Here is a 23,198-nt window from a genome sequence, read left to right as displayed (position 1 = left end):
GCAATCAGCTCCTTGGACACGGGTTAGTGCGCGCCCGTTGGATTCCATTTGACAGGATTAACAAGACTAGCCTCTGCCGTACTAAGGCATCATGGATCCCTCTACATACACAGATCCCGAACTCACCTACCAAGATCGACTGGTGATTGATGCTATCGTTGAGCCTCAGCTCAGCTCAAATGGTAATACACCTGCATTGTCGATCAAAAAAACAAAACTAACAAACATGCAGGCAAAACTGCACAGCCATTGGACAAGCTGAGCACCAAAGAAACAGTCCAAAAGCTTCACAATCTCAATGATCCTTCTCATGTAGAATTTGATCCCACCATCTCCCAATTCTGGGATACCCCGCTGCTGCGGGCCAAGCTACCCGCGCCCATCCAGAAGTACCTGTTCACGCCATACATCAACTGGGCCAAGGGCATCGTGCGATACCAGACCGACGTGGTCATGGTAACGCATCTTATACTCTACTTCACCACTATTGTCCCAAGTGCTGCATTCCTATATTACCGATTCTCTTACCTCCACGGTGCCCTGCACTGGCTCATGTCAGGGTTTTATTGCGGTGCTTTCACGCTGATGAAGCACCAGCACATCCACCAAAATGGAGTCCTGAACTCATCATTATATCTGTTTGACATGCTTTTCCCATACCTGCTGGACCCAATGCATGGACATACATGGAACTCTTACTTCTATCACCACATCAAGCACCACCACGTCGAGGGTAATGGTGGGGACGATCTGAGCACAACAATGTACTACGACCGCGACAGCATCCCCGACTTCTTGACCTATGTGGGCCGCTTCTTCTTTTTCATCTGGATGGAACTCCCAATGTACTTCTGGAGGAAGGGGCAGTTCAAGTATGCAGTCAAATGCGCTTTCTGGGAGGTCGGTAACTACGTTGCCATCTATATGCTCTACAACTATGTCAACGCTCGTGCTACCATGTTCGTGTTTATTCTCCCGCTCACCGTCATGCGTGTGGGCTTGATGGTCGGTAACTGGGGCCAGCATGCTTTGGTGGATCCAGCCGACCCCGATTCGGATTATCTGTCCAGTATCACACTGATTGATGTTCCGGTGAGTTCCCATCAGCCCGCTTAACATGTCGAACTGAGACTGACAAATACCAGAGTAACCGATTCTCTTTCAATGACGGCTACCACACTTCTCACCACCTGAACCCCCGCCGCCACTGGAGAGATCACCCTGTCGCTTTCCTCAAGCAAAAGGATACCTATGCCAAGGAAAATGCTCTGGTCTTCCGAAACGTCGATTATATTTTCATTACTGTGAACCTACTTCGGAAGAACTACGAATACCTGGCTAAGTGTCTGATCCCCATCGGTGATCAAGTCAACTGGACCATGGAAGAACGAGTGGAGATGCTACGTCGTCGGACGCGAAAGATATCCAAGCCGTCTTCGAAAAAGAAGGAATAAAAGGCGTTGGCTTTGAAAGCTTGTGACCGATAGACAAATTTGTTCCTGGTTCCTGATTTGCTGTATTCATAAAAGAGTTTATAGAAATTTCGCATTGAATATACTTTACAGAGACCTGAGATCTTGTTTCGCTCGAAGGACTACGCTTTTTTATTGTCAGGAAGGGTATACTGAGCCGTCTAGGTGCATGTTGCAATGTGAGGTTGATAGTTGAGTAGTTGAAGAAACCAAGAAACAGAGACTATGAAAGTTGAGAGCTATACTAACCTGTATAAAGTGTTTGGAGGATGCTGGTGTATTGGAAGTCCTGTTCTCGTGATATATATTGACACAGTGCGTCTGAACAATAGTCCTTTTCTGTGTTCAATCTCTACAAATCCCTGTGGCTAAGCAACAATCAACTGTCCCCAAACGTAGAGGAAGGTAGTGATGAGTCGGTCTTATGGGATACTACAGAATACCCTATCTCTCATACTCCGGTGATCTTTAACCTCATGCCGATCATACTATTATTCACCTTTGGGCCTCCTTCTTTTTCCCTTTGCCACGACTCAGAGCCAAGACTGTTACGGTGGCAACGGATCTCATATTACCGTAGTCGTATGGCTAAGCTTTTCCCTTAGTATGAGCTGTTCTATGTTGGACATACCGATAGTTCTTCTAAGTGGCTTTACGAAAAAGGTTCAAAAAATGTGAGTTTATACGGAGCGATGGGAGCACTAGCTAAACTAAGTCCTACTTCCTACAAGTCCACATGAGACCAGAACCCTGGAGTATATATAACTGTGCGCACGATTGGATATTAGCAGCACTCAGTAAGGATATCATCATAGAGCCTTACTTGCTTGCGTTTTGTGGTATTGATGCGAGTAGATGTGGTGTTGAAAAGGATTCTTCCGTGTGTATATTTAATTTGCTTACTCCGTAGCTGGGCATGCAACACGGCTGGTGCATCATCGCTTCCTTGAAAATGAGCGGTTTCTTTTCTGATTCCGGACCATTCATCAACCCTTGACACTGTCAATCCCTGGAATCTATATATGGTCCAAGGCAACCGAATTATATTATAGTAAATCAGCAGATTTATACGTCTTGGCATGAAACCGCTTGGCATAGCCTAATTAGGAAAATCGTATATGGACTTTTTGGGTTGGGTTAGGGTTCAGAGTTTTTTTAAAGCCGCACTTACTACGGGTTCGACCCGTTTGCGGGGTTTAACTAGCCAGTCATATAGGAGCCCTATGCTAATGTCTACCTATTGTCATACCTATTGTCAAACAAGACATAGATTGACTCTGGGAATAAGAGATAAGCAGACCATACCTTCTGGGGGCTAAAATCACTGTTGAGATGCTCTCAGATTTCAATTGATGTGTATTTCTCTAGACAAGACAAGTTTGGGAAGTTCTATTCTTCCATGTTCATCTATCTCTGCTCAAAGCCCCAACAATAAATGCATCCTTTATTTAACACATCCGGACTTGGACTGGTAAGAAGAACGTCTATCCCTCTGCTGCCATCTTTTTGGCCCTATGGTGCTTTTTGGCCCCCGATTTCTTCTTATATATTGGAGACATTTATTTAGATCTAATGGGCCAATCGGCTGATTCATGCCGACCTCTGAAAACCGCTGCCAAATGCATCCTCCACCGCGGGACGTTATGAAGTTAGCTTAGATAGAATTGGGATGCATTGGTACCATCGAAGACACCAATCTGAAAGTTGCTTAACCGCATGTGTCTGTCAAAAAGAATTCGTCGTGGTATAGTGGCTTCTGAACAAGGTTATGAATCCTTGAATGAATACCTCAAAGTCTAGCTAAATTTGTAGCTTGACTAGGTTGACTACTATGACGATAAACTACCGCTACCCAGAAATCTCCCGATTCGACACATTTTGACAGGAATTAGGGACTATAGAGAATATAGAGTGGGGGGTGATATTGTGAGACAGCACTCTATATTCATACGCTAAGCTATTTTAGGAAGGAATATGATTGGTACACTTTCTTGCTCATTCTTGCACTTTGTGCTCTTCTGGATAATGCTATTTCCCCTTGAAGATTGCATGCAGACTGCCAAAAGACAAAGGAAATCGTCGATCCTATACCAAATCCACTTTCCTGATTGTTGATAGCGGCAATTAGAAAGATGTATATATACTTCGGAAATGTCTAAAAGACTCATCATCAGAACTTGTCAGAGCTACAATCTCAGTGTGGTCCAGTGACATGATTTTCGCCTCTCGTCTGCTTTCCATGGGCACATGGGCAGCGGTTGTCCTCCAAGCAACCGCCGTCCCCCATGGCCCATCCTACTTCAAAAGACAGGAGGTGGACACCTGCGGCGCAGTCGGAAAGTATACGGAGGGCGCCAGCATCGAAAAATGGAACCAGGCTAATACAGATGCCTGGCTTGAGAAATGGTGGACTGTGAACGTCGACAAGCGGAAGAGCAACGTACACGGATTCGCTGGTGCTTTTGGCCAATATGCACTAGGCCAGCCCGGCTGGTCGTGCCAGAACAACGGTAACGACGGCAACTGCGATATGCCGGTCTGCGACAACCCCAAGCTCAACTCCCTTGGTAACAACACCGAGGAGGCGTACTATGTGCTACAGGCGCTCAACAACCTGCACGGCTTCTTTGTCGGCCTGGATGAGTCGTTCAATATTCCTGCCATCGTCGCGGCTATGGATAACGACGAGATCGTGAATAACTTCTGGTATGACGAGAACAACTGGGATCCAACACTCCTGAAGCAACTCCTGAATGTGCTCTCTGCTCTGGTTGCCGTCGTTGCCGGTGCCTTTGCTGCGCCTGCGCTCGCACTAGCTGTGGCAGGTGCTGTTCCCGGTCTTCTGGGATCAGGCTCAGCCTTGGTTACCGGTGGAGTGAATGCAGCTGGTAATGCTCTTTCTTCGGTGTAAGTCCTCCCTATCCGAGAGGTCTCTTTGACAGATCCCTGACTATTGCTATTACTAACCTCCTATGTAGAGACTCGAGCGACATCACACAGTCCAACCTCGGCCATATGATGGCGGAGGCAGTGAGATCTATCGCTGGCTCATTTGTTAGCATCAACAACGAGCTGATGTACGGCAATGGCTACGGAAAATCTAGCGCTGATGTCCGCACGTACCTCAAGGGCGGTTCCTGGGTCAACTACCCGGGACTACAGAAGAACGGAGCTCGGGATGTGATGATCAATGTGATGCAGTCGATGATGATCAACTCTCTATGGCGCATGCAGCGTGTGTTCATTCTTGGCGGTGGCGCCTGCGGCGACAACCAGGGCATCGGCTCAGGTATATCGGCACCCGACGACAATTACATCTGCGACGAGAATGGCAAGGCCTGGTACCTATACTTCTGGCAGAGAAATACCGGCTTCTTGGCGGAGAATAAGTGGGGATGGACTTCTCGGCCCTGGGGATCCGATCGTATGGGCGAACATCCTCGGTACGAGGCGGAGGGCGGCTCCGGGCCATTCTGGAAGAATCTCAAGCCACAGGTATGCGAGTTCGAGACATGTAAAGTACATATTACATACTAACCTTTTCTCCCATCTAGGACGCCATCAAGTCCTCTCTCAAATCCTGGCGAGCTGCTGGAAATAACTACACCCCGTCGACCTTTACCGATCGCATGGGCGAGATGTTCACTGAAAGTACTAAAATTAAGTCGGACGGTGTGAACATGGAAGGTCTCTGGACCATCCCCGTGTGCGATATCGGTAAAACTACCCAACCAGACTGGAAATATGGCCTGAAGAAGGACATCCTTCATCCGTACGGGTACACCGAATATCAAAGGTGGTGCGGACCTATCTGTGAAGGTGACCCGCAGAAGACAGCAGACTTCTACAAGGCGGCCAACTTCAAGGATGGGTTTGACAAGCCGTTCCTGAACAGATGTGGGCACCCGGATTCCAGCCCCGTTACCACTTGGTGGGATTATACAACCGGCGAGACGAAGGATAAGCCGTAAGAAGAAGGTATATAGAGCAAAGTTCTCTTTACCATTGATTGTTGGGGAGGTGTTGTTGAGACAGAGCATCTGTTTAGATGCTTGGCTGCTACTAGCTATCTAGCTAGTTAACTTTTAATTGTGTGTAGAGAATCACTCATTCTTCTCTCCTCTGTGTTCTCTTCAGATGTAAATATCGTTTGGCCTGGATTTGGAGCCCACTCAGTCATTAGATCTTCTTGAACTTTCCTTAATGAAGCCAAATGAATTAATTGATCATCTGCTGCTCGGCCTAGAGACGACCATGATACAAGCTGTGCCAGTCTCTGTGAGTCATATTTGCAATGAACGTATTTCCTATGGCAAAGGAGCAGAAAGTCATCTGCGACTAATAACGTCAACATCATCACGTGAGGGACAAACAATCAAGGGGTTGATTAATTCCTGCGGGGGAAACTGCAACATCCTGGTCTTTAGTTTTGCTGGATTTTCATGACAATCATGAGTCCGAGGGTTCAGCTGTGAGTATTTAAAGGGGCCTAGTGCCATTAGGGTACAAAGATACCAGAAAACAGAACAGACTAGTCAGATCGATACGTTGTGATGTTGCTTCGTTTCGTGGCACTAGCCACATCAGCAACCGGCTATATAGTCACTACTTTTGTCAATGACAGAGCTACCTGCTATCTGTATCCAGAGTCTCTCCGACATGACGGCCAGGCGGTTGACGATGCGCCATCGATCCACCAAGCCTTCGATGTGTGCGGCCAGAATGGAGATATCATTTTCACCAACCATGTTTTCCACATAAACTCAGTGATGAACACAACAAATCTGGCCAACTGCGACGTGGTTCTACAAGGGGAACTTCGCTTCTCAACTGACATCGCCTACTGGCTCTCTCACTCGTACGACGTCGTTTTCCAGAACCAATCAACCGCCTGGCTCTTCGGCGGCGAGAACGTCACTTTCCGCGCCGATGGCGGCTGGTATAACGGCCAAGGCCAGGCATGGTACACACAGAACCAAAACCACAGTAACCAGCCCGGCCGACCGATCAGTATCACTTTCTTTGAATCCAAGAACCTGCTCGTGGACGGTCTCCGGATCATCCAACCCCAGTTCTGGGCAACCTTCGTCACATACAGCAAGAACGTCTCACTTAGGAATTTCTATGTCAATGCGACTAGCAATGACCAATGGGGCACCGTGAACACGGATGGGTACGACTCGTGGAACAGTGATAAGCTTCTTGTTGAGAACGCAGTCGTGCAGAGCGGTGATGATTGCATCGCAGCCAAAGGAAACACCACAAACCTCCACGTTAAGAACGTCACTTGCTACGACAACTTCGGTATGACGATCGGCTCTGTCGGACAGTACCCGGATATGCCCGACTATGTCGAGAACGTGACCTTCGAAGACGTGAGATGTATCAACTGCATGGAAGGCGCATTCATCAAGACCTGGCAAGGCGTCACGAACGAGGATAATCTCAACAATGATGCCGGCGGCGGCGGTAGCGGTTTGATCAAGAACGTCACCTTTCGCAATTTCGAAATGACCAATGTCGCCCTGCCAATTCAGATATCGCAGTGTATCTACACCGAGGCAGATGGTAAATACTGTAACACGTCCAAGATGGCGATTGAGAATATTACCTGGTCGAACATCAGAGGTACCACGAGGTTTAATGTCGGCGCGTCGATTTATTGCTCTGATGTTCACCCGTGTCCGGGTATCAAGTTTGAGAATGTTCATCTTGAGTCGGTCAATCACACGCTTGGCTTGCCGATGTATGGGACTACGCTGCAGGAGGAGGTTTATCAGTGTAAGAATCTCATTGGGCAGGATGGGTCTGGTATTCCTTGCAATCGGGTTGCGCCGAATAACTATGGCCAGGTTGTGACCTCTAATATTAAGGAGTAGCTGATCGTGTTAGGGTCTTTGGTGGCTGATGATCATTTTGTACACATTATCATATTGGATACAGCCATGCAAGTCACTATATGATCCCATGTGTTTGGTCCATCTAATTCAGGATTTTGATCTAAATCTGGTTGATAGCTCCATTCAGGTGTTGTGTAAGGTGAATCAACACGACTAGCTTAGCTCTCGTTGATGTGTTGTTCCACGACTATGGAAGTGAACGAAATTGGGATGACGGCCCAAGAAAGTCAAACCCGGATGTTATTTGAGAGAAGCCAATGCACTCCAATTAGCCCTCAGAGGGGCTTCTCCGGAGTTTGCAAATTATCCAACCACACCGGCTGATGATCCATTTCCAATTGGATGGACCAACTTCACAAGGCAGCATAACATTGCAGAGTCCCAAGCACGTTGAGGCCTAAATGTGCACGGTGGGAAGATGTGCAGAACTAGAATGCATCACAGAGAGGCGCTTAGAGGGTGGCTCGCAATGAGAAAATAGATCGATCGAAGATACATTGAAAGATGTGTAGCAACTGAGATCACAAGATCTGCGGGCCCAGGGCAGTGAGTACCCCCTAATATGAAATCCTTGGCGTTGGAAGCCAAGTCCACGATATGGTTCCAAAGCTTCCAATTGGTTTCACCCTAAGGGACTCGCTAGTCACCTTGGGCTCCAAAGTCTCATGTGACTCAGCCATTGTTCATGTGACTCAACTGTGAGAAGGTAATCAGATCACTTGTTGTAAATATACCGAAATTTGATGGAATCACTCCATTGAATGATGAAATGGTAGATCAATGAAGGTGTAGGATATGCAAGAGAGATGAAAGAGAGAGTTTTTTCAGATAAAAATAACCATTGGTCGAGTCTCACTTCGTAGGCAAACTGCAAATAACAAATGCAGGTTTTGGGCACAGCAAAAATCTCTGCACGGTCATATGCCTGTCTTCCTGGACAGGTTCGATGGCACTAGCAAGCCACGATCTTGAGGTTGTTTATATTTCCGAAATAGGCGATTACCAAGCTTGGCAGGAGTACCCGTGCACTACAGTCTATTACCGCCAGTGGGATTCTGCCTGCAGTATAATTAAGAGTATTTTCTTTATATATATGAATACATCACCATTGCACGAATTGTATACATTGAATTGTTTATGAAATAGAGCATACAAAATTGCGAAAAAAGAATAGTGTAGAATGTTGTAGATATTTCGCAATAGCCGTACAATATGGATGTATCGGATTCTAGGCGGCACAATTTTGCCGGTCTGTAAATAATGCCATCCGGTACCTAACCATGGGAACCGGCCCGGGGGGTGTTTTGATTCGCAAGATGGGGTTGACGCATCGTCATTCCCTATGACCGCCTTGCCACTAAAGAAATCTCTGATTCGATAGTCTTGGCTGTTTTTGCGACAAAACTCACGAGCGTGTTTATCGATTTCTTACTGGTTAATTAGTATTGTGCGCACGAGGTTGCCAAGCTCGCTCTTAGTGGCGCCTTTGATGGCGCCTTCAATGGCACCTTTCTATGTATAGGTAAGGGGAAAAAAGCAAATCATGTGGTTGACATGTTTGTCAAGTTTGTTCAAGTCACAGGATCTAAATGGCGAAAATGCGGGGGACGTTCGGGCCGAGTAACGAATTGGATAAAATAATTTTAGTCTATGGCTGACTCATGTGGCAATGACTTCATTTTGCAATTTCTGTAAATAGAGTAGCCAATTATAGACGAGAAACGTAAACCATTCCCAGGGGTCACTTGATCCATTTGCGGGATATTACCTAAAAACTCGGTTTGCTTCGGGGGTGATCTAACCGGATTCGGACGTTCCTTACGTTTTATGATCAAATTTGGAATCTAGAATTCCATGGTTGAGTGATTTTTACGTGATTTGAGCAAGGATCACGATGTTGGTTGGTTGAAATTTTCAACTCGTTTTTCAACAGAGTCAGACTTGGTCCAGATGGCGTTATGATGATCTACCCGTGGAATATCCCCCGCAAAATTCTTATAAGAGGACAAGTTCCCCGGACTTGAGAATAACATTCACATTGAGAACACTCAATTCATCTACATCTGCTATATCTATTACATCAGATACTTCATATACTTCATCCCACTACACAACTATATGTGAGTGCTACAAACATCTCCCTATATCCAACAGCTACTAATACAATTCAGTCAATGACCCAGAGTCAACCCTCTTTCACAATGACACTCCAACTCAACCATTCCTCACAAGGCCGGAAATGCGAACAATGTGGTCTCCCCGGAGTGCGCGTATCCTCAAGCTCAGGCTCCAATAATGCCGGCAGCCGCGCATACTACAAATGTGTCCCTTGCAATCGCTCCCTGGGCCCTTGCCCCTGCACAACCCCAGGAACCAGAACAACCTTAACGTGTTCTTGTACTGGCAACAATACCCGTTCCGAATCACCAGACCTTGACGAAACCCCTCGCGGTCAACCACTCAACCCACACAACCCCAATTCAGGGTTCGACGAGGATTGGGAGTCAAATTGCAGTCCCGGCTTCATGGTCTCCAAGTTTAAAGCTCGTGGCATGGAATTGCTTCACTGGCCTTGAAATTGATGCATTTTGGGATTTTTTTGGGATTTTCTTTTCGGAAATAGCGAGCATTGTTTAATTCATCAAGTGTTGATACTCGATCGTCGCCTAACACGCAACCCTAAGATCTTGAGTAAAAAGTTTATATATACCTAATATCATTGAAGAGTCGTGGCTTTAAGGCCAGAAGAACGTTTTGGTACCTATCAGTAAAGATCTACGAAGAAAGAGCCATATTCTATACCTATCTCAGACATCGACTTAATCTAAAATTACATAACTACATGTAGCTAACTTTCCAAGGTTGAGGAGTAACTTTCTGCCGTTCTATCAAGTAGACGGTGCAGCCGCCAACCAAACCAATGATATTCACTGCAACTTTGGCCGAGTTGGTCTAAGGCGCTAGGTTAGTCAATCAACTTGACTTGAAATTGAATTCCCACTAATTACATCACCGCCTCAAGAGATCCCTCTTCACTGAATACAGTGAGCATTCTAGTTACGAAAGTAGCGTGGGCTCGAATCCCACAGGTTGCAATCCCTTTTTTTCCTGCTTATTTATCATCATTAATTTTGCCTCCAGGGCTGGCTTGCCAAGAGACCCATAGTATGTGGGCGTGCTCATAAGCACCAAGGCTATTTTGAACCCTTGAACGCTATGCACCTTCGTATTCGTAGGGTTGAACCCAACGACGAGAGAGAGAGCGGATCGCGACCATTGGGCATCTGTTGTCAATATGTGGGAGGAGTGCGGGATTTCTTAGATAAGGTGCGAAAGCCCGGTCCAAGATCATCTCGTATACTGGCTAAGCCCCAGAAGACGAAAAAAATTGGTAACCTGGCATATCAACATTCGCTCGATATAGTAGTCGTTTTGGTGAACCTTTGGTTTACCAAATGATCCTATTTTGGCCTGGTGGTGTCAGGCCCGCCTGCCTAGCAGAAGAGATGGAGTTAGTAGTAACCTTTAGGAACACCTATTATTTACTAGTAATTACCACGACCTAGTGATCTAGTGACCCTTCTATTCCTAGAAGCTTCCTATGTTACCTAGGTACTGCTATTGATTACGGAAAATGGCCATGTAAGCCAATTGTAAGAGTAACACAACCTTATCAAGACATCTCATATCGAGCGCAGCATGCTCCGGTATTATACTAGTTACTTACTAACATGTCTACCTTAGACAAACATCGTTGCACCGAGGACTATTCTGTACATATAACTATCTAAATTTCGGCTGGCCTCGTCCTTGAGAAGAAAACTATTACATCCACTTGATCTCAGAGATTAAAAATACAGTAAACAGCGGCTTGTCACACAGCCCCAAGCAGTTCTGCGAACCTAAGAAGATTTCTTCTAATGCATCCCCTGTCAACTACTATGTAATTGACTCGCCCAGGTCCTTGCGTCCTCTTATGAAATCCTAGCCCCTTTCACTATATAAGCATGTATCATCGGGCAAGAGTAACCTGGCTGTAAACATGTGTCAATTAGCGACTTCTCATAGGAATATCAGTAAGGTAAGGCTGTAATACCGAAGTATCAACGCCTGAGCCTCTTAGCTTGATCTGAAAATTGAGACTCAGAAAGAGGGCGCTTTCTTTTCAGCCGTAAACGAGCTTCCATGAATTGCAAAAATACCGTAAGGGATGGCGTAATATATATCGATACGGTACATGTAATATAAGTGCAAATTCATACTAGTACATCAAGACTTCATACTTCAATTACATCCTTATTTGATTCGATTTATAATGGGAAGATAACTTGTAGAGAACAATGCGTCTCTAGGATAATGACATGAAGTGATTCCAGGGTGACCAAGCACACCTTGGCATCTAGTAAAGTATTGACGAAGCGAGAGCGAGAGCGACAGGAAGATTTCAACTTCAATCACCAGATTCTATTATACAACAAAAACCAATAAAACAAAAGATATGACTGCTTTTCTACCATGATATCAATCCTTCCAATCTCTGCATTGAACTTTCCAAATTATACCAAGCGCCAGGTGTGATTCTTTCCATTTCCCTTCCCAAAGGAACTCAGACCATACTGTTTTTTTTTTGTATCTTAAGCACAAAAAAGATTAAATAACTCCCTTGCCCCTTCAGTCTAGCAAGTTCGGGAGACCACTTTCTATCTTAATAGGGGAACAGGAAGTCAAGGTCGCGTTATAACCGTCCGACCAGTTTTGTGGCCTCTCCGAGGGCCCATATTGAAGGGATGGTGGTACGTCGGTCTTGCCATTTGAAAGACCGGGCGTTGGCTATGAAGAATTGTCATTCGATAATGCCTCGCGCAGATACGGAATAGGAAATTTCAATACCACAATCCGGCTCTTCGGTTGAGGATTTTCTCTTTCATCCATCCATGTCTTGAGGGTGCTGTAAGATCGGTTGCCATCGAATTTGATGTTATATTCTCTGGCGAGTGTCACTTGTCTCCATTTTTCGCCTGAATGGGCTTCTATCCAGGCCTTTGTCCAGGCAATAGCAATCGATCTCTCTTCATAGCTAGATATGCGATTGCTCTTTGGTGGTTTCTTCTGTGGTTTCGATATTTTGTTGAATTTCCGGCGTTTGACTGCGCGAGAAGATGGACCCTCACTTTCGATGGGCGTGTTGCGCCCGTCATGCGTGAGACTTTCTGGGATTGGTGAGTGCGCATCCACCTGGGGCTCATCTTGTGAGGATACAGTATCGATTGGATCGTCATTTTGGTTTTCCGTTGGTGAAGAGATGGACGATGAGCCATTCGAGGTGATTGGGTTCCCCGAGACAGCATTTCCGGTTTCTTCTAGCAGAGAAGCATGACCTGCTGAGATGGCATTTTCATCCTCTGCTATTAGAGACATCGAATATGAAGTTCTCGAGGGCAAAGGGTTTAATGAAACCACTGTGCCATCGTCTGGGGCCACGTTGCCTCCATTGTCAGAGTCATTGCTCCTCTGTTGATGGTTGAAATGCCCAGGATTGTCATTTTCTGTCCCATTGTCCTCTGGGCCCTCTTCACCTGGACCCTCGTCCTCCGAATCATCATCCTCCGAGTCATCATCCTCCGAGTCATCATCCTCCGAGTCATCATCCTCCGAGTCATCATCCTCCGAGTCATCATCCTCCGTACTATCGTCTCCCGACTCATCCTCACCCGACTCGGAACGGTCTAAATTCATCGCTACTGGTTTATCGCGGTCGTCGTCTGAAGAGGCTTCCGACCCGCTTGAGCCATTGGATGAGCTTGACTGTGCTGAACTAGATGGTGCGTGGGATGTTATGCCACGACCCAGGAGGGATAGAAGGTTGCTCAAGCGTATCTCCATTGCTCGTTGAAGATTTTTTAGTCCGTTTGTATCTGTTCCAGTTAGATAATTGCTTGCACAAGCTTGTGGGGGAAGTACAAACATTTTGGAACGTCAGTTAGTTCGTTTGAGATATCAGTCAATATCTCCATAGTGGCCTCCACCTCCCTCTCTACTTCTTCGTGACTTGGCCCCGAATTGGAAATATGTAGGGCGTAGCTTCGGCAAAAGTCGACTCTGTTTTGTAATTGCTGGTCGTGGAAAAACACCTTCCCTTGAATGAAACAGTAATACCCCTCACTTTGTTCCTGGAAATTGCCATGACGAACAATGTCCAACCAACAGATGGATGTGCTATCTGCATCTTCATTCACACATGAGGGGCCACAACCCATGTTCTTTTTCAGCGACCTTTCCATGTCATAGCTTTGCAGCGGCTGTTTCGAAAAATGCTGTGTGAAGGTTTGAGCTGTCTCGAGGACCTCTCCATGGTATCGAATGAGGTCGTGCCGATGTGACTGGAGGTCTTTGAATCGTTGTAGAGGAACGTATCTCTCTGACCCCCAGCTGATGAAATACTCAGGGCTATCCATATTGTTTATCTTAGACCTATTTGATGTCAGTTCAACTCGTCATGCTCTGTCGGTTATTTCCCATACAGTACAGTAATTCCTTTCCTCTATTGCTTAGAAAAGTTCCAAGGCCTCTGAGTATTGAAACTTGACTTTGGCTCAAGGCAGTTTCAAAGTTGGGATATCTGGAGTGAAGAGAATAATGCAAAGGGAAAGGGGAAAAAGATCAAATGATATGTTTTGAATTTTCTCATAGTGTGCCCGGCGCCGACTGTTATCAAGTACGCCGGTATACCCTGGTCACTCTGATATTGCCTGTATTAGGGTAGGTCCCTCGACATGGACCTTGACTAACACGTAACGAATATTTACTCGCGTACATTGTATTTGTGATTTCAAAAACAATACAATACTTCCCATATAAATGAGTACGCACGTGTGAACTCTAGTCATTCCAGCCCTTACTATGAACAAAAGCAAGCATGTTTCATGTACCAACCGTCACTGAGGACGGGTAATTTCTGCATCCAAGGCGCGCGATACAGAAGCACAATATCGAATACGGACACTCGAGGCCCCACCCATGATTGTTGGGATTCGGGGAACAAGACTCCTACATCTCGCTGTGGCGCGCCCACGATACCTATCACACCTCATCCTTGTAGTCCAGGGGCTTACCAGGGGGCAGTGTTTGGGGGCCGGGGCCAAGCTGCTAGTGCTAATAGATTATGAGTACTCCGTAAATGTCGCCTGTTCCATCGTATAAAACGTGCCTGCTATTTTCTCAACTACTTTTTAGCGCATCAATTCAGTTAATAGGGGTCTTTCAAGTCTTGACTTGATTCGCCTAACGCCTAACAGGGGTGTATGTACGGAGTACCTAAAGCATACTTTGCTTTTTAACCCCTATCTAGCCTCATTGGTGTTTTTATCATCCACACTGCTCCTGTGCTTGAAAAAGCCCTATCAACCACCAACCTCAAGAATACAGCTATACAGATAGACAAACATCTTATGCTGACTGCCGTTAACTGCATTGCAGTGAGCAGAGGATAATTAGAGATACTAGGATCTAGTATCCTAAACATTATATGTATATTCTAGCCCTTTAGAGTGGGGAACTGCGGGTGCCCCTGACTCGTGTAGCTTTCTTAGCGCAGCTTTTTCTTTATTGTCCTCCAATATGCTCCGTACAAAGTACAATGCGTTGTACATTTCACCCTAGGCTTTCTGTTGGTGGTACTGCCAATGTTTCACCTTCTGGTTTATTGATTTATCTATCTTATTGACCTGTTGATCAGCTGGGTAAAGATTTACGAGTCTGTGATCATTGATACATTTCTGAATCTTTCTTAACCGAACTATAGGGTAGTTTGAAAAGCCTGGGGACTAGCATGAACTTTTTTGACTGCTCAGAATTAGCGAGAATCGGTAATTATAATGTGTGATGATCGACTTATTTCGACGGAAATATCAACGCTGGCAAACCTCAGGTCAATAGCCTAAGTTCGGCGCGATAAAGATAAAATGTCAGAAGATTTAGCGAATTCTTGTAAGATTCCAGGTTATATAGGCTTAGGCTACGACATTTAAGGTAACCATTTAAGTTCCGAGACAAGTGAACTAGCCTTAAAACGAAACCAACTGGCGAAAAAAACTTGGGAAGCAGAAAGTTTCTAAAGGTTCTTCTTTAGAAAAAGGGGGCCAAGAAGCAAGACTAAATCTTTTACTGGGCTACGAAAGCTTTAGCATCTTCTAAAATATGGAGCTATAAGGTTTGAAGATTGGCCTCGTTGAGGGTTGATTAGTGAGCTAGGTGAGTCACGCAAAAGCCACAACCCTAGAGCCATAAACGCTGCAGTTTTCAACTTTACCAACATCTCGAGACACTCTCATAAGCAGTAATTCGACAATCGGAAGCCCAAATAACAAAATGGCATTGGAATTCACTCTCCCCACAGCCTTGATCCTGATAGACAACCAATCGAGCTTCTGCGATCCAAAGACAATATCCCATTGGGGCACCACACGGTCCAACCCGAAATATGAAACCAACCTCCGAGCACTTCTCTCCGCATTCCGAACTGCGAGATACTCATCCTCAACGCCGCTGGAGGTAATCCACATTTTTCATTCCTCCACTACCCCGGGATCTCCACTCCACCCATCCAACCCTGCGGGTATCCGTCCTCTAGACTTCGCCACCCCTGCCTCAGATGGGTCGGAGCCTGTCTTTTGGAAAAGTGTCAATTCCTCTTTTATCGGAACTGGACTTGAAGCGCATTTGCGTGTAAAGGGGTTCCGTCAGCTTATCATTGCTGGGTTGACGACTGATCATTGTGTTTCAACTACCGTGCGAATGGCGGCTAATATGGGGGTTGTGGATCGGTATCTTGGAGATGGCCCCGTGCGGTTGAGACCGGACGGAACTCATGAGAATGATGCGGAAGTTGATAAGGGACGGATTGTGCTTGTCGAGGATGCCACGGCTACCTTTGGGAAGGCTGGAATTGATGCGGAGACCATTCATAAGGTTTCTGTTGCCAGCCTCGATGGTGAGTTTGCGGATGCATTTGCCACAGAGGAGGTTATTGAGGCCTTAAGCAAGATTCAAAACTAGCGTGATAAAGTCTGCTATATGAATCATGATCGAATGGTGGCGTTCAAGCAGGTTGCAGTCACCACCATCTCGGAGCATATGTATAATTTGCAATATGGGTATTTTATACATCTTAAATACACAAATATTGCATCAATTCTATACATGTAGTAAGTTAAAACCCAAGTCTCATTCACGTCGAATCTTAATGCGCAAAATTATAGGAGTTCCAGAAGCTTGAATTCTCAATATATGAATGCTTGATATCTCTCTGGTTCAACTTGTTACCTTTACGCGATAAGAACAACGAAGAAATACGAAATACCTAACAAGACTACTAAAAATAAAAAAAGGGTATAGTCTACAGACATCTACAATGTCTACAAGCCAGACACAGAAACATGGATTGTCTCTCTCATCCCCGTATGCATTCGTGTATGGTACATGCATGTTATACGAACAAATAAAACAATACAGAACTGTGTGGCTGGTTGCCACTACATGTAAACATAGTTGCCTTTGCCGTGGACAAGGATAGGCCAAGTCCCAGGGCGCCTCTGGGTCCTAGCCTCCTCGCCTTTAGGCTCAGGTCAACTCTCGAAACTCTCACTTCCCCAGACTCCTCATCTTCTCCTTCAACCTTTCCAATATTTTTCTTTTGATGTCCGCAGACATCACGATCTCGTCGTTCCACTCCTCGATGGGGTTCTCGTTTTCCCCATCGCTCTCATCATCCTCGTCGAATTCCGATTCGCAGTCACTGAGGTCTTTTTCGGCCTCAGCGCTGTCACTCTCCTCTGATTCACTCCCCCCATCTTCGCTGTCCTCCCTATACCGTAGTTCCCACTTCTCCCACTCGTCCCACTCATCCTCTTCATCGTCTTCGATCGTTGGAAGAGGGATGGGTTTAGTGGTATCCCCATCCGTGAAGGGCCATGCCCACTGGAGAAGGACATCCATTTTTTCGATGTAGTCCTCCGCATCGAAGTTGAGTGCTTGGGTATAGGCCACTTTGAGTCGGCCGCCGTCGTAATACCCATGCAAAACTCGAACTCGAGCGTCGGGGAGGAAAGAGATAATCATTGTCTACATGGCAGTCAGCCAACCATGTCTTGTGGAAGTCATAAGGCATGGAAGAGCGTCTGGACTTACCGGAAAGTCAAGTTGGGGACGCTCATGTCGGTGGTACCTGCCGAATTGGTGCTTGTGGTTATTGAATCCACTCAGCATCCATCGGACAAGCACAATGAGCTCTCCCACTGACGGGAGGATGTCGTGGTAGCAGTCGTCACTTTTCATGACGACAAGTTGGTGAGCGGTCTTTCCGTCGGCACTTATGGCTCCCCTTTCAATGGTGAACCCGTGCCGATCGTTGCTGTTGAAGAGACCTTCCTCTTCTCGCATGCTATTTTTACCAAGGTTAGTTTTGGGTTACTTTCTATCTATGGGAATCTAGACTTACGAGACCGGCTCCCAGCAAATGGGGATTCTGTTTCCGCCTTGGGATTTGCGGAGGTAGTTCGAGAATGCCCGGTGGAGTTGATGGTGCATCTCTTTGGGGATGATGTCTTGCTCATCCTTCATCGCCCGGGCCCACGTGAACGGGTCGTCCAGAGGGTCCTCGGGGTCGAGTTCAGTGTTGTCGATTTTGAAGGAGGTGTCGGTGTCGGGTGTGAAGAATTGGATGTGGGAAGGATCGGTATTCCCAGTCCAGAAATCCATCGGATGGATATCAATACCAGTGTACTGGTTTGATATATAACCAGGTTCCAAGTGGCGGAGCTCTCTGTGGAGCTGCCGGAGTCTGTGCTCCTTTTGCTCGAAGAGCCAAATCCAGGGTGGAGTAGGGCACATTGTGACACCACCTGGGGATGAAGAAGTATGAAGAAGGAAGAGAAAAAAGTAGAAGGTGCAGACAACGGGGGCTCTTTTACGTTTTGCCTTGATCAAATTCTGGATCTGCTCCGATTTCCAATACAGTATCAACTTTGCTTAAATCGGACTGATTTTAGTATATAAAGATTATTTCTAGAGTGCTTCCGGTGCCAAATAGAGTAGCGGACTGTCTTCTGCTAGGCTGTATACCTTCCAAGCTTTCTTCAACAAAATATATAGTTTATACGTCGGAGCAGAGAACCACGATAGACGGCATAAAGTCCTATGTGCTCCGACTCCCATCCATGGTCAATGCCAGGGGGAGTATGTGGTTCAGCACGCTTTGCATCAAGATTTTTTTTTCAAGGCAAAATGATATATACCCTAGACAGGAATAGTATACAAAGCTCAAATATTGCGTCACTGGTGACGATTGATGTATACCATAGACGAAGAAGAGACGCTTCAGTGAAGAAAGACTGATCTTATAGTATAAAGTAAGTGAGATTGAAGAAAGGCTGGTCTTATAACAAACAGTAAATGAGACTGAGATGAAAGGTATGCGGGGAGTTATTTTATAGAAAGCTCAATTACGGCACTCAGCTCATGTAATATACTGAGAGCCATCAACCTGGATGCTCCAACATATGATTTTGCAGATCAGCCTCACCTCCTGCCATATTTCACGCCAATCCAATGGGCAGGTGAAAGCCGCCATGACAATCACAGTACATAGTCGTGAAAAGGTCACATTTTGAAAAATGAGATCTGAGACATGCTCCTCAAAACACCCAAATCCATCCCCGCCTGTTGGCCTGTTAGTTAGTGCAGTACGAATGGATAAATCGTGATGTTTGCTCGAAGATGTGTCCAGTTTCTTAAGCACTTTGCTGAGCTCAACCTTGGACTCACATAAATTTCCGTTCAGGACTGGTAGCAGGGATAGTACCTTCCCTAAGCAATTCCAACATTGGGAAGGCACTCCCTACCTGCGAGTATAAACCTCCCTCGTCTTTCGCATCTTGCTTCTAGACATATATGTTCTGCTATGGGTGTGTATACTTAGAACATTTGATATAAGGGACCAAGGAGCCTGCTTTGTGGACTTCAAAAGATTGGTTTCCATAGATTTCCATATTTCTACCATCTACTCTGCACAAGCAGCAGTAATAATTACACGAGCATGATTACTTCAAGGATCTCTAACACAAAGAAAAAGAATACAGGAGCAGCCGAAAAGGAACAGCCCATAAAACCCCATAGTATAAAATGGCACATATACCTCGGAATCCCTGGCTTCAAAACCAGGACAAGACACGCGATGCATCAGAAGGAGCGACAAATTTAAAGAAGGTCGCGCTTGACGAACTCAGCAAGAAGGGTCTTGCCGAGGGAAGCAGGGCTGCGCTCAACGATGACACCAGCATCGGTGAGAGCGGCGATCTTGGAGTCGGCACCACCCTTACCACCGCTGACGATGGCACCGGCGTGACCCATGCGGCGGCCGGGGGGAGCGGAGATACCGGCAATGAAGGAGACGGCGGGCTTGTTGTGGATGTTGTTGGCCTTGAAGAACTCGGCGGCATCCTCCTCGGCGGAACCACCAATCTCACCGATCATGATGATACCGTCGGTCTCGGGGTCCTCGAGGAAGACCTTGAGGCAGTCAATGAAGTTGGTGCCGGAGAATGGGTCACCGCCAATACCGACGACGAGGGACTGACCGAGGCCAGCGAGGGTGGTCTGGTTGACGGCCTCGTAGGTCAGAGTACCGGAACGGGAGACGATACCAACACGACCGCGCTTGTGGATGAAGCCGGGCATGATACCGATCTTGCATTGACCCTAGAAACGAGATGTGTGAGTATTTGATGTGGCTTGAATGATTGCAGGGAGTCGAAGTGGTAGCATACGGGAGCGATGATGCCGGGGCAGTTAGGACCGATCAGGCGGGTCTTGTTCTGGGTCTTGAGGATATCGGTGATGCGGACCATGTCTATATGAAATCAATCAGTTCGCGCGCTTCAATTGATGGTCGATCGATCCGTACCGTGCTGAGGGATACCCTCGGTAATACTGTTGAACGAGAAGCTGTCAGATAAAGTTCTTTGCAGGGGGGAGCTCCATTGGGCACATACCAAACAACGAGGCCCATTTCAGCGGCAATGGCCTCCTCGATACCGGCAGCGGCAAGGGAAGGACTAAATTACAATTAGCATTGTGTTGTTGATATTTCCGAAGGTTAGTTATCATACGGAACGAAGATAGCGGAAGCTGTGGCACCGGTCTCCTTCATGGCATCGCTGACATTGGCGAAAACGGGACGGTCAAGGTGCATGGAGCCGGCCTTCTTGGGGTTGGTACCACCGACGACATTGGTGCCTGCCCTGTGTAAGTTTTTGTTTCGATGCGATCATGAAATAAATATTTACCGTAGGCGATGGCCTGCTCAGCGTGGAAGCTATGTCAAGGTCAAATGTCAGTATCATGCGCATGCGATAATGAGAGCGCGAGGATTGCACTTACGTTCCCTGCTTTCCAGTGAAACCCTGGAAGAGAACGCGGGTGTCCTTGTTGATCTTGAGGTTGTTCAAGGTCTCGCTGTAGGCAGAGGTGGCCTGAGTCCGACGCTGGGTGGCACCGACATTGCGAAGGGCCGAGAGGGTGTTACGGCGGAAGGCCTGCATTGCTGCAAGATATGTATGTTTTGAGGGGAGAGGTGAGGGTATAGGTGAAGGGGAAGAAAAGGACGGGATAAAGGGCAGGTGTTCGGGATGCGTACCCGGGAGTTTTCGCTCGGGATAATTATTTTACTTAAGCGGATTTCACTTCGGGCGCAGGCCTCGGCGACCACATTTTTCTATCTAATCAACCTCACCCCCACTAAACAAGCAACTCGTCGAATTTCGGTTCCGCCTAAGCGCGGTGTTAATCTCTTCGTCATGGCTACCATGACTATGACCTCGCAAGAAATCAAAAGGGCCGCCAAGAAGAACGCAAAGAATGTCCCAGAGAACGAGCGATTCATGCGAGCATGTTCCGATATTGCAAATGCTCTCATTCAGGATTTCGAGTCGCATAGGGACTCTACCAAGCCCAAGAAGGATCTCAATCTTAACAAGTTGCGGGCGACATTTTCAAAGAAGCACAGCTTGTCCAGTTCGCCACCATTGACGGCCATTATCGCGGCAGTACCTGAACACTACAAGAAATACATCCTGCCAAAGCTGATTGCGAAGCCAATCCGTACGTTTACATATTAAGTGGGAGTGCTTGACTATCGCTAACCTCGTTCATAGGAACCTCCTCTGGTATCGCCGTGGTGGCGGTTATGTGCAAACCCCATCGATGCCCCCACATCGCGTATACCGGTAACATCTGTGTCTATTGCCCTGGTGGCCCCGACTCCGACTTCGAATACTCAACTCAATCATACACTGGATATGAACCGACCTCGATGCGAGCGATCCGCGCTCGCTACGATCCGTTTGAGCAGGCGCGAGGACGTGTGGATCAGATCAAAGCTCTCGGTCACAGCGTGGATAAGGTGGAATACATTATCATGGGCGGAACTTTCATGTCGCTACCGGAAGATTACCGAGACACCTTCATCTCTCAGCTTCACAACGCGCTGAGTGGATACCAAACGGATAACGTTGACGAGGCCGTGCTGGCAGGCGAAATGAGTAACGTCAAGTGTGTGGGTATCACAATCGAAACCCGGCCAGATTACTGTCTGGATACACATCTAAGCAGCATGCTCCGCTACGGTTGTACGCGGTTGGAAATCGGTGTGCAGAGTCTGTACGAGGACGTTGCGCGAGACACCAACCGCGGCCACACCGTAGCAGCAGTAGCTGAGACGTTCAGGCTTGCAAAGGATGCCGGTTTCAAGGTTGTCAGCCACATGATGCCTGATTTGCCAAACGTTGGAATGGAGCGCGATCTCTTCCAATTCCAGGAGTACTTTGAGAACCCCAACTTCCGTACCGATGGTCTCAAACTCTATCCCACACTTGTCATCCGAGGCACCGGTCTCTACGAACTCTGGCGCACCGGCCGATACAAGAACTATACACCCAACGCACTTATCGACCTTGTCGCACGAATCCTCGCCCTAGTTCCCCCGTGGACCCGTATCTACCGAGTCCAGCGCGATATCCCCATGCCACTTGTTACCTCCGGCGTGGAGAACGGTAACCTGCGCGAACTGGCGTTGGCACGTATGAAGGACTTCGGCACAACCTGCCGTGATGTTCGCACGCGAGAAGTTGGTATCAACGAAGTCAAGAACAAGATCCGTCCATCGCAGATTGAGTTGATCCGCCGCGACTACGCTGCCAATGGCGGCTGGGAGACTTTCTTGGCATACGAAGACCCGAAGCAGGATATTCTCATTGGATTGCTTCGTCTGCGCAAGTGCAGTGAGACTCACACCTTCCGCCCTGAGTTCACCGGTCAGCAGACGAGTATTGTTCGCGAGCTTCACGTGTACGGTTCCGCCGTACCACTTCACGGACGTGATGCCCGCAAGTTCCAGCACCGTGGCTTTGGAACTTTGTTGATGGAGGAGGCGGAGCGTATTGCCCGCGAGGAGCACGGTAGTCGCAAGATCAGTGTCATCTCCGGCGTGGGCGTGCGTAGCTACTATGCTCGTCTCGGATACTTCCTTGATGGTCCTTACATGTCCAAGATGTTGGACCCTTGGGAGGACGAGGAGTAATATCCTGAAAAACAAAAAAGGCAAAAACAAAAACAAAAAAAGGAAACCAGGTATTCAACTGATGCTCGGTATCTAATTCTGCATCCACTGGCGTTGGCGGTCTCACAAAAACTTGATTTTCTTCTCAACGAAGGACAAATGATTGAATGTCTATACCAAATTTTATCTTTAGATGCATCCAATGGACCAAAAAAT

At 46.9% G+C, this 23,198-nt stretch overlaps 9 protein-coding genes across 9 annotated transcripts; 6 read left to right on the top strand and 3 right to left on the bottom strand.

The window, feature by feature from the left end:
• Positions 1 to 91: 91 nt before the first annotated feature.
• On the top strand, positions 92 to 1,454 carry N7517_009335 (Fatty acid desaturase type 1; the record flags this gene model as incomplete). The annotated part of the gene is made up of 3 exons (XM_056727058.1): positions 92 to 182; positions 233 to 1,092; positions 1,146 to 1,454. The coding sequence occupies 3 exons, from the start codon at positions 92 to 94 to the stop codon at positions 1,452 to 1,454; spliced, it is 1,260 nt and encodes a 419-aa protein (XP_056575630.1).
• Positions 1,455 to 3,684: 2,230 nt separating this feature from the next.
• Positions 3,685 to 5,443, top strand: N7517_009334 (uncharacterized protein; the record flags this gene model as incomplete). The annotated part of the gene is made up of 3 exons (XM_056727057.1): positions 3,685 to 4,379; positions 4,451 to 4,967; positions 5,027 to 5,443. 3 exons carry the CDS (start codon positions 3,685 to 3,687, stop codon positions 5,441 to 5,443), a joined length of 1,629 nt encoding a protein of 542 aa, XP_056575629.1.
• A 582-nt stretch (positions 5,444 to 6,025) lies between these two features.
• N7517_009333 (uncharacterized protein) lies at positions 6,026 to 7,351 on the top strand (the record flags this gene model as incomplete). The annotated part of the gene is made up of 1 exon (XM_056727056.1): positions 6,026 to 7,351. One exon carries the CDS (start codon positions 6,026 to 6,028, stop codon positions 7,349 to 7,351), a length of 1,326 nt encoding a protein of 441 aa, XP_056575628.1.
• A 2,222-nt stretch (positions 7,352 to 9,573) lies between these two features.
• On the top strand, positions 9,574 to 9,948 carry N7517_009332 (uncharacterized protein; the record flags this gene model as incomplete). Its single annotated transcript, XM_056727055.1, has 1 exon — positions 9,574 to 9,948. The coding sequence occupies one exon, from the start codon at positions 9,574 to 9,576 to the stop codon at positions 9,946 to 9,948; it is 375 nt and encodes a 124-aa protein (XP_056575627.1).
• Positions 9,949 to 12,202: 2,254 nt separating this feature from the next.
• Positions 12,203 to 13,827, bottom strand: N7517_009331 (uncharacterized protein; the record flags this gene model as incomplete). The annotated part of the gene is made up of 2 exons (XM_056727054.1): positions 12,203 to 13,287; positions 13,338 to 13,827. The coding sequence occupies 2 exons, from the start codon at positions 13,825 to 13,827 to the stop codon at positions 12,203 to 12,205; spliced, it is 1,575 nt and encodes a 524-aa protein (XP_056575626.1).
• Positions 13,828 to 15,739: 1,912 nt separating this feature from the next.
• On the top strand, positions 15,740 to 16,426 carry N7517_009330 (putative isochorismatase family hydrolase; the record flags this gene model as incomplete). Its single annotated transcript, XM_056727053.1, has 1 exon — positions 15,740 to 16,426. The coding sequence occupies one exon, from the start codon at positions 15,740 to 15,742 to the stop codon at positions 16,424 to 16,426; it is 687 nt and encodes a 228-aa protein (XP_056575625.1).
• A 585-nt stretch (positions 16,427 to 17,011) lies between these two features.
• N7517_009329 (uncharacterized protein) lies at positions 17,012 to 18,259 on the bottom strand (the record flags this gene model as incomplete). The annotated part of the gene is made up of 3 exons (XM_056727052.1): positions 17,012 to 17,491; positions 17,558 to 17,810; positions 17,868 to 18,259. The coding sequence occupies 3 exons, from the start codon at positions 18,257 to 18,259 to the stop codon at positions 17,012 to 17,014; spliced, it is 1,125 nt and encodes a 374-aa protein (XP_056575624.1).
• A 1,352-nt stretch (positions 18,260 to 19,611) lies between these two features.
• On the bottom strand, positions 19,612 to 21,017 carry N7517_009328 (succinate--CoA ligase (GDP-forming) subunit alpha). The gene is made up of 7 exons (XM_056727051.1): positions 20,807 to 21,017; positions 20,713 to 20,741; positions 20,536 to 20,662; positions 20,419 to 20,481; positions 20,331 to 20,356; positions 20,194 to 20,276; positions 19,612 to 20,125 (listed from the first exon to the last, which is right to left on the bottom strand). Exons 1-7 carry the CDS (start codon positions 20,965 to 20,967, stop codon positions 19,625 to 19,627), a joined length of 990 nt encoding a protein of 329 aa, XP_056575623.1. The 5' UTR covers positions 20,968 to 21,017; the 3' UTR covers positions 19,612 to 19,624.
• Positions 21,018 to 21,222: 205 nt separating this feature from the next.
• Positions 21,223 to 23,003, top strand: N7517_009327 (Elongator subunit ELP3; the record flags this gene model as incomplete). The annotated part of the gene is made up of 2 exons (XM_056727050.1): positions 21,223 to 21,526; positions 21,580 to 23,003. 2 exons carry the CDS (start codon positions 21,223 to 21,225, stop codon positions 23,001 to 23,003), a joined length of 1,728 nt encoding a protein of 575 aa, XP_056575622.1.
• Positions 23,004 to 23,198: the final 195 nt, after the last annotated feature.

The sequence above is a fragment of the Penicillium concentricum genome (assembly GCF_028827145.1).
Source record: "Penicillium concentricum strain IBT 3081 chromosome Unknown utg000004l_segment0_segment0, whole genome shotgun sequence".
Classification (NCBI taxonomy): Eukaryota; Fungi; Ascomycota; class Eurotiomycetes; order Eurotiales; family Aspergillaceae; genus Penicillium; species Penicillium concentricum.
Note: the sequence above shows the minus strand (reverse complement) of the source record. Positions and strands in the feature narration are given on the sequence as shown.

Bases quoted from the DNA above. Each gene is read 5' to 3' on its own strand.
- N7517_009328 (XM_056727051.1), bottom strand. From the start codon at position 20,967: ATGCAGGCCTTCCGCCGTAACACCCTCTCGGCCCTTCGCAATGTCGGT. The intron at 20,482-20,535 runs GTATGATAACTA...ATTGTAATTTAG, and splicing joins GCTTCCGCTATCTTCGTTCC to TCCTTCCCTTGCCGCTGCCG. The intron at 20,126-20,193 runs GTATGCTACCAC...TCTCGTTTCTAG, and splicing joins GCCCCGGCATCATCGCTCCC to GGTCAATGCAAGATCGGTAT.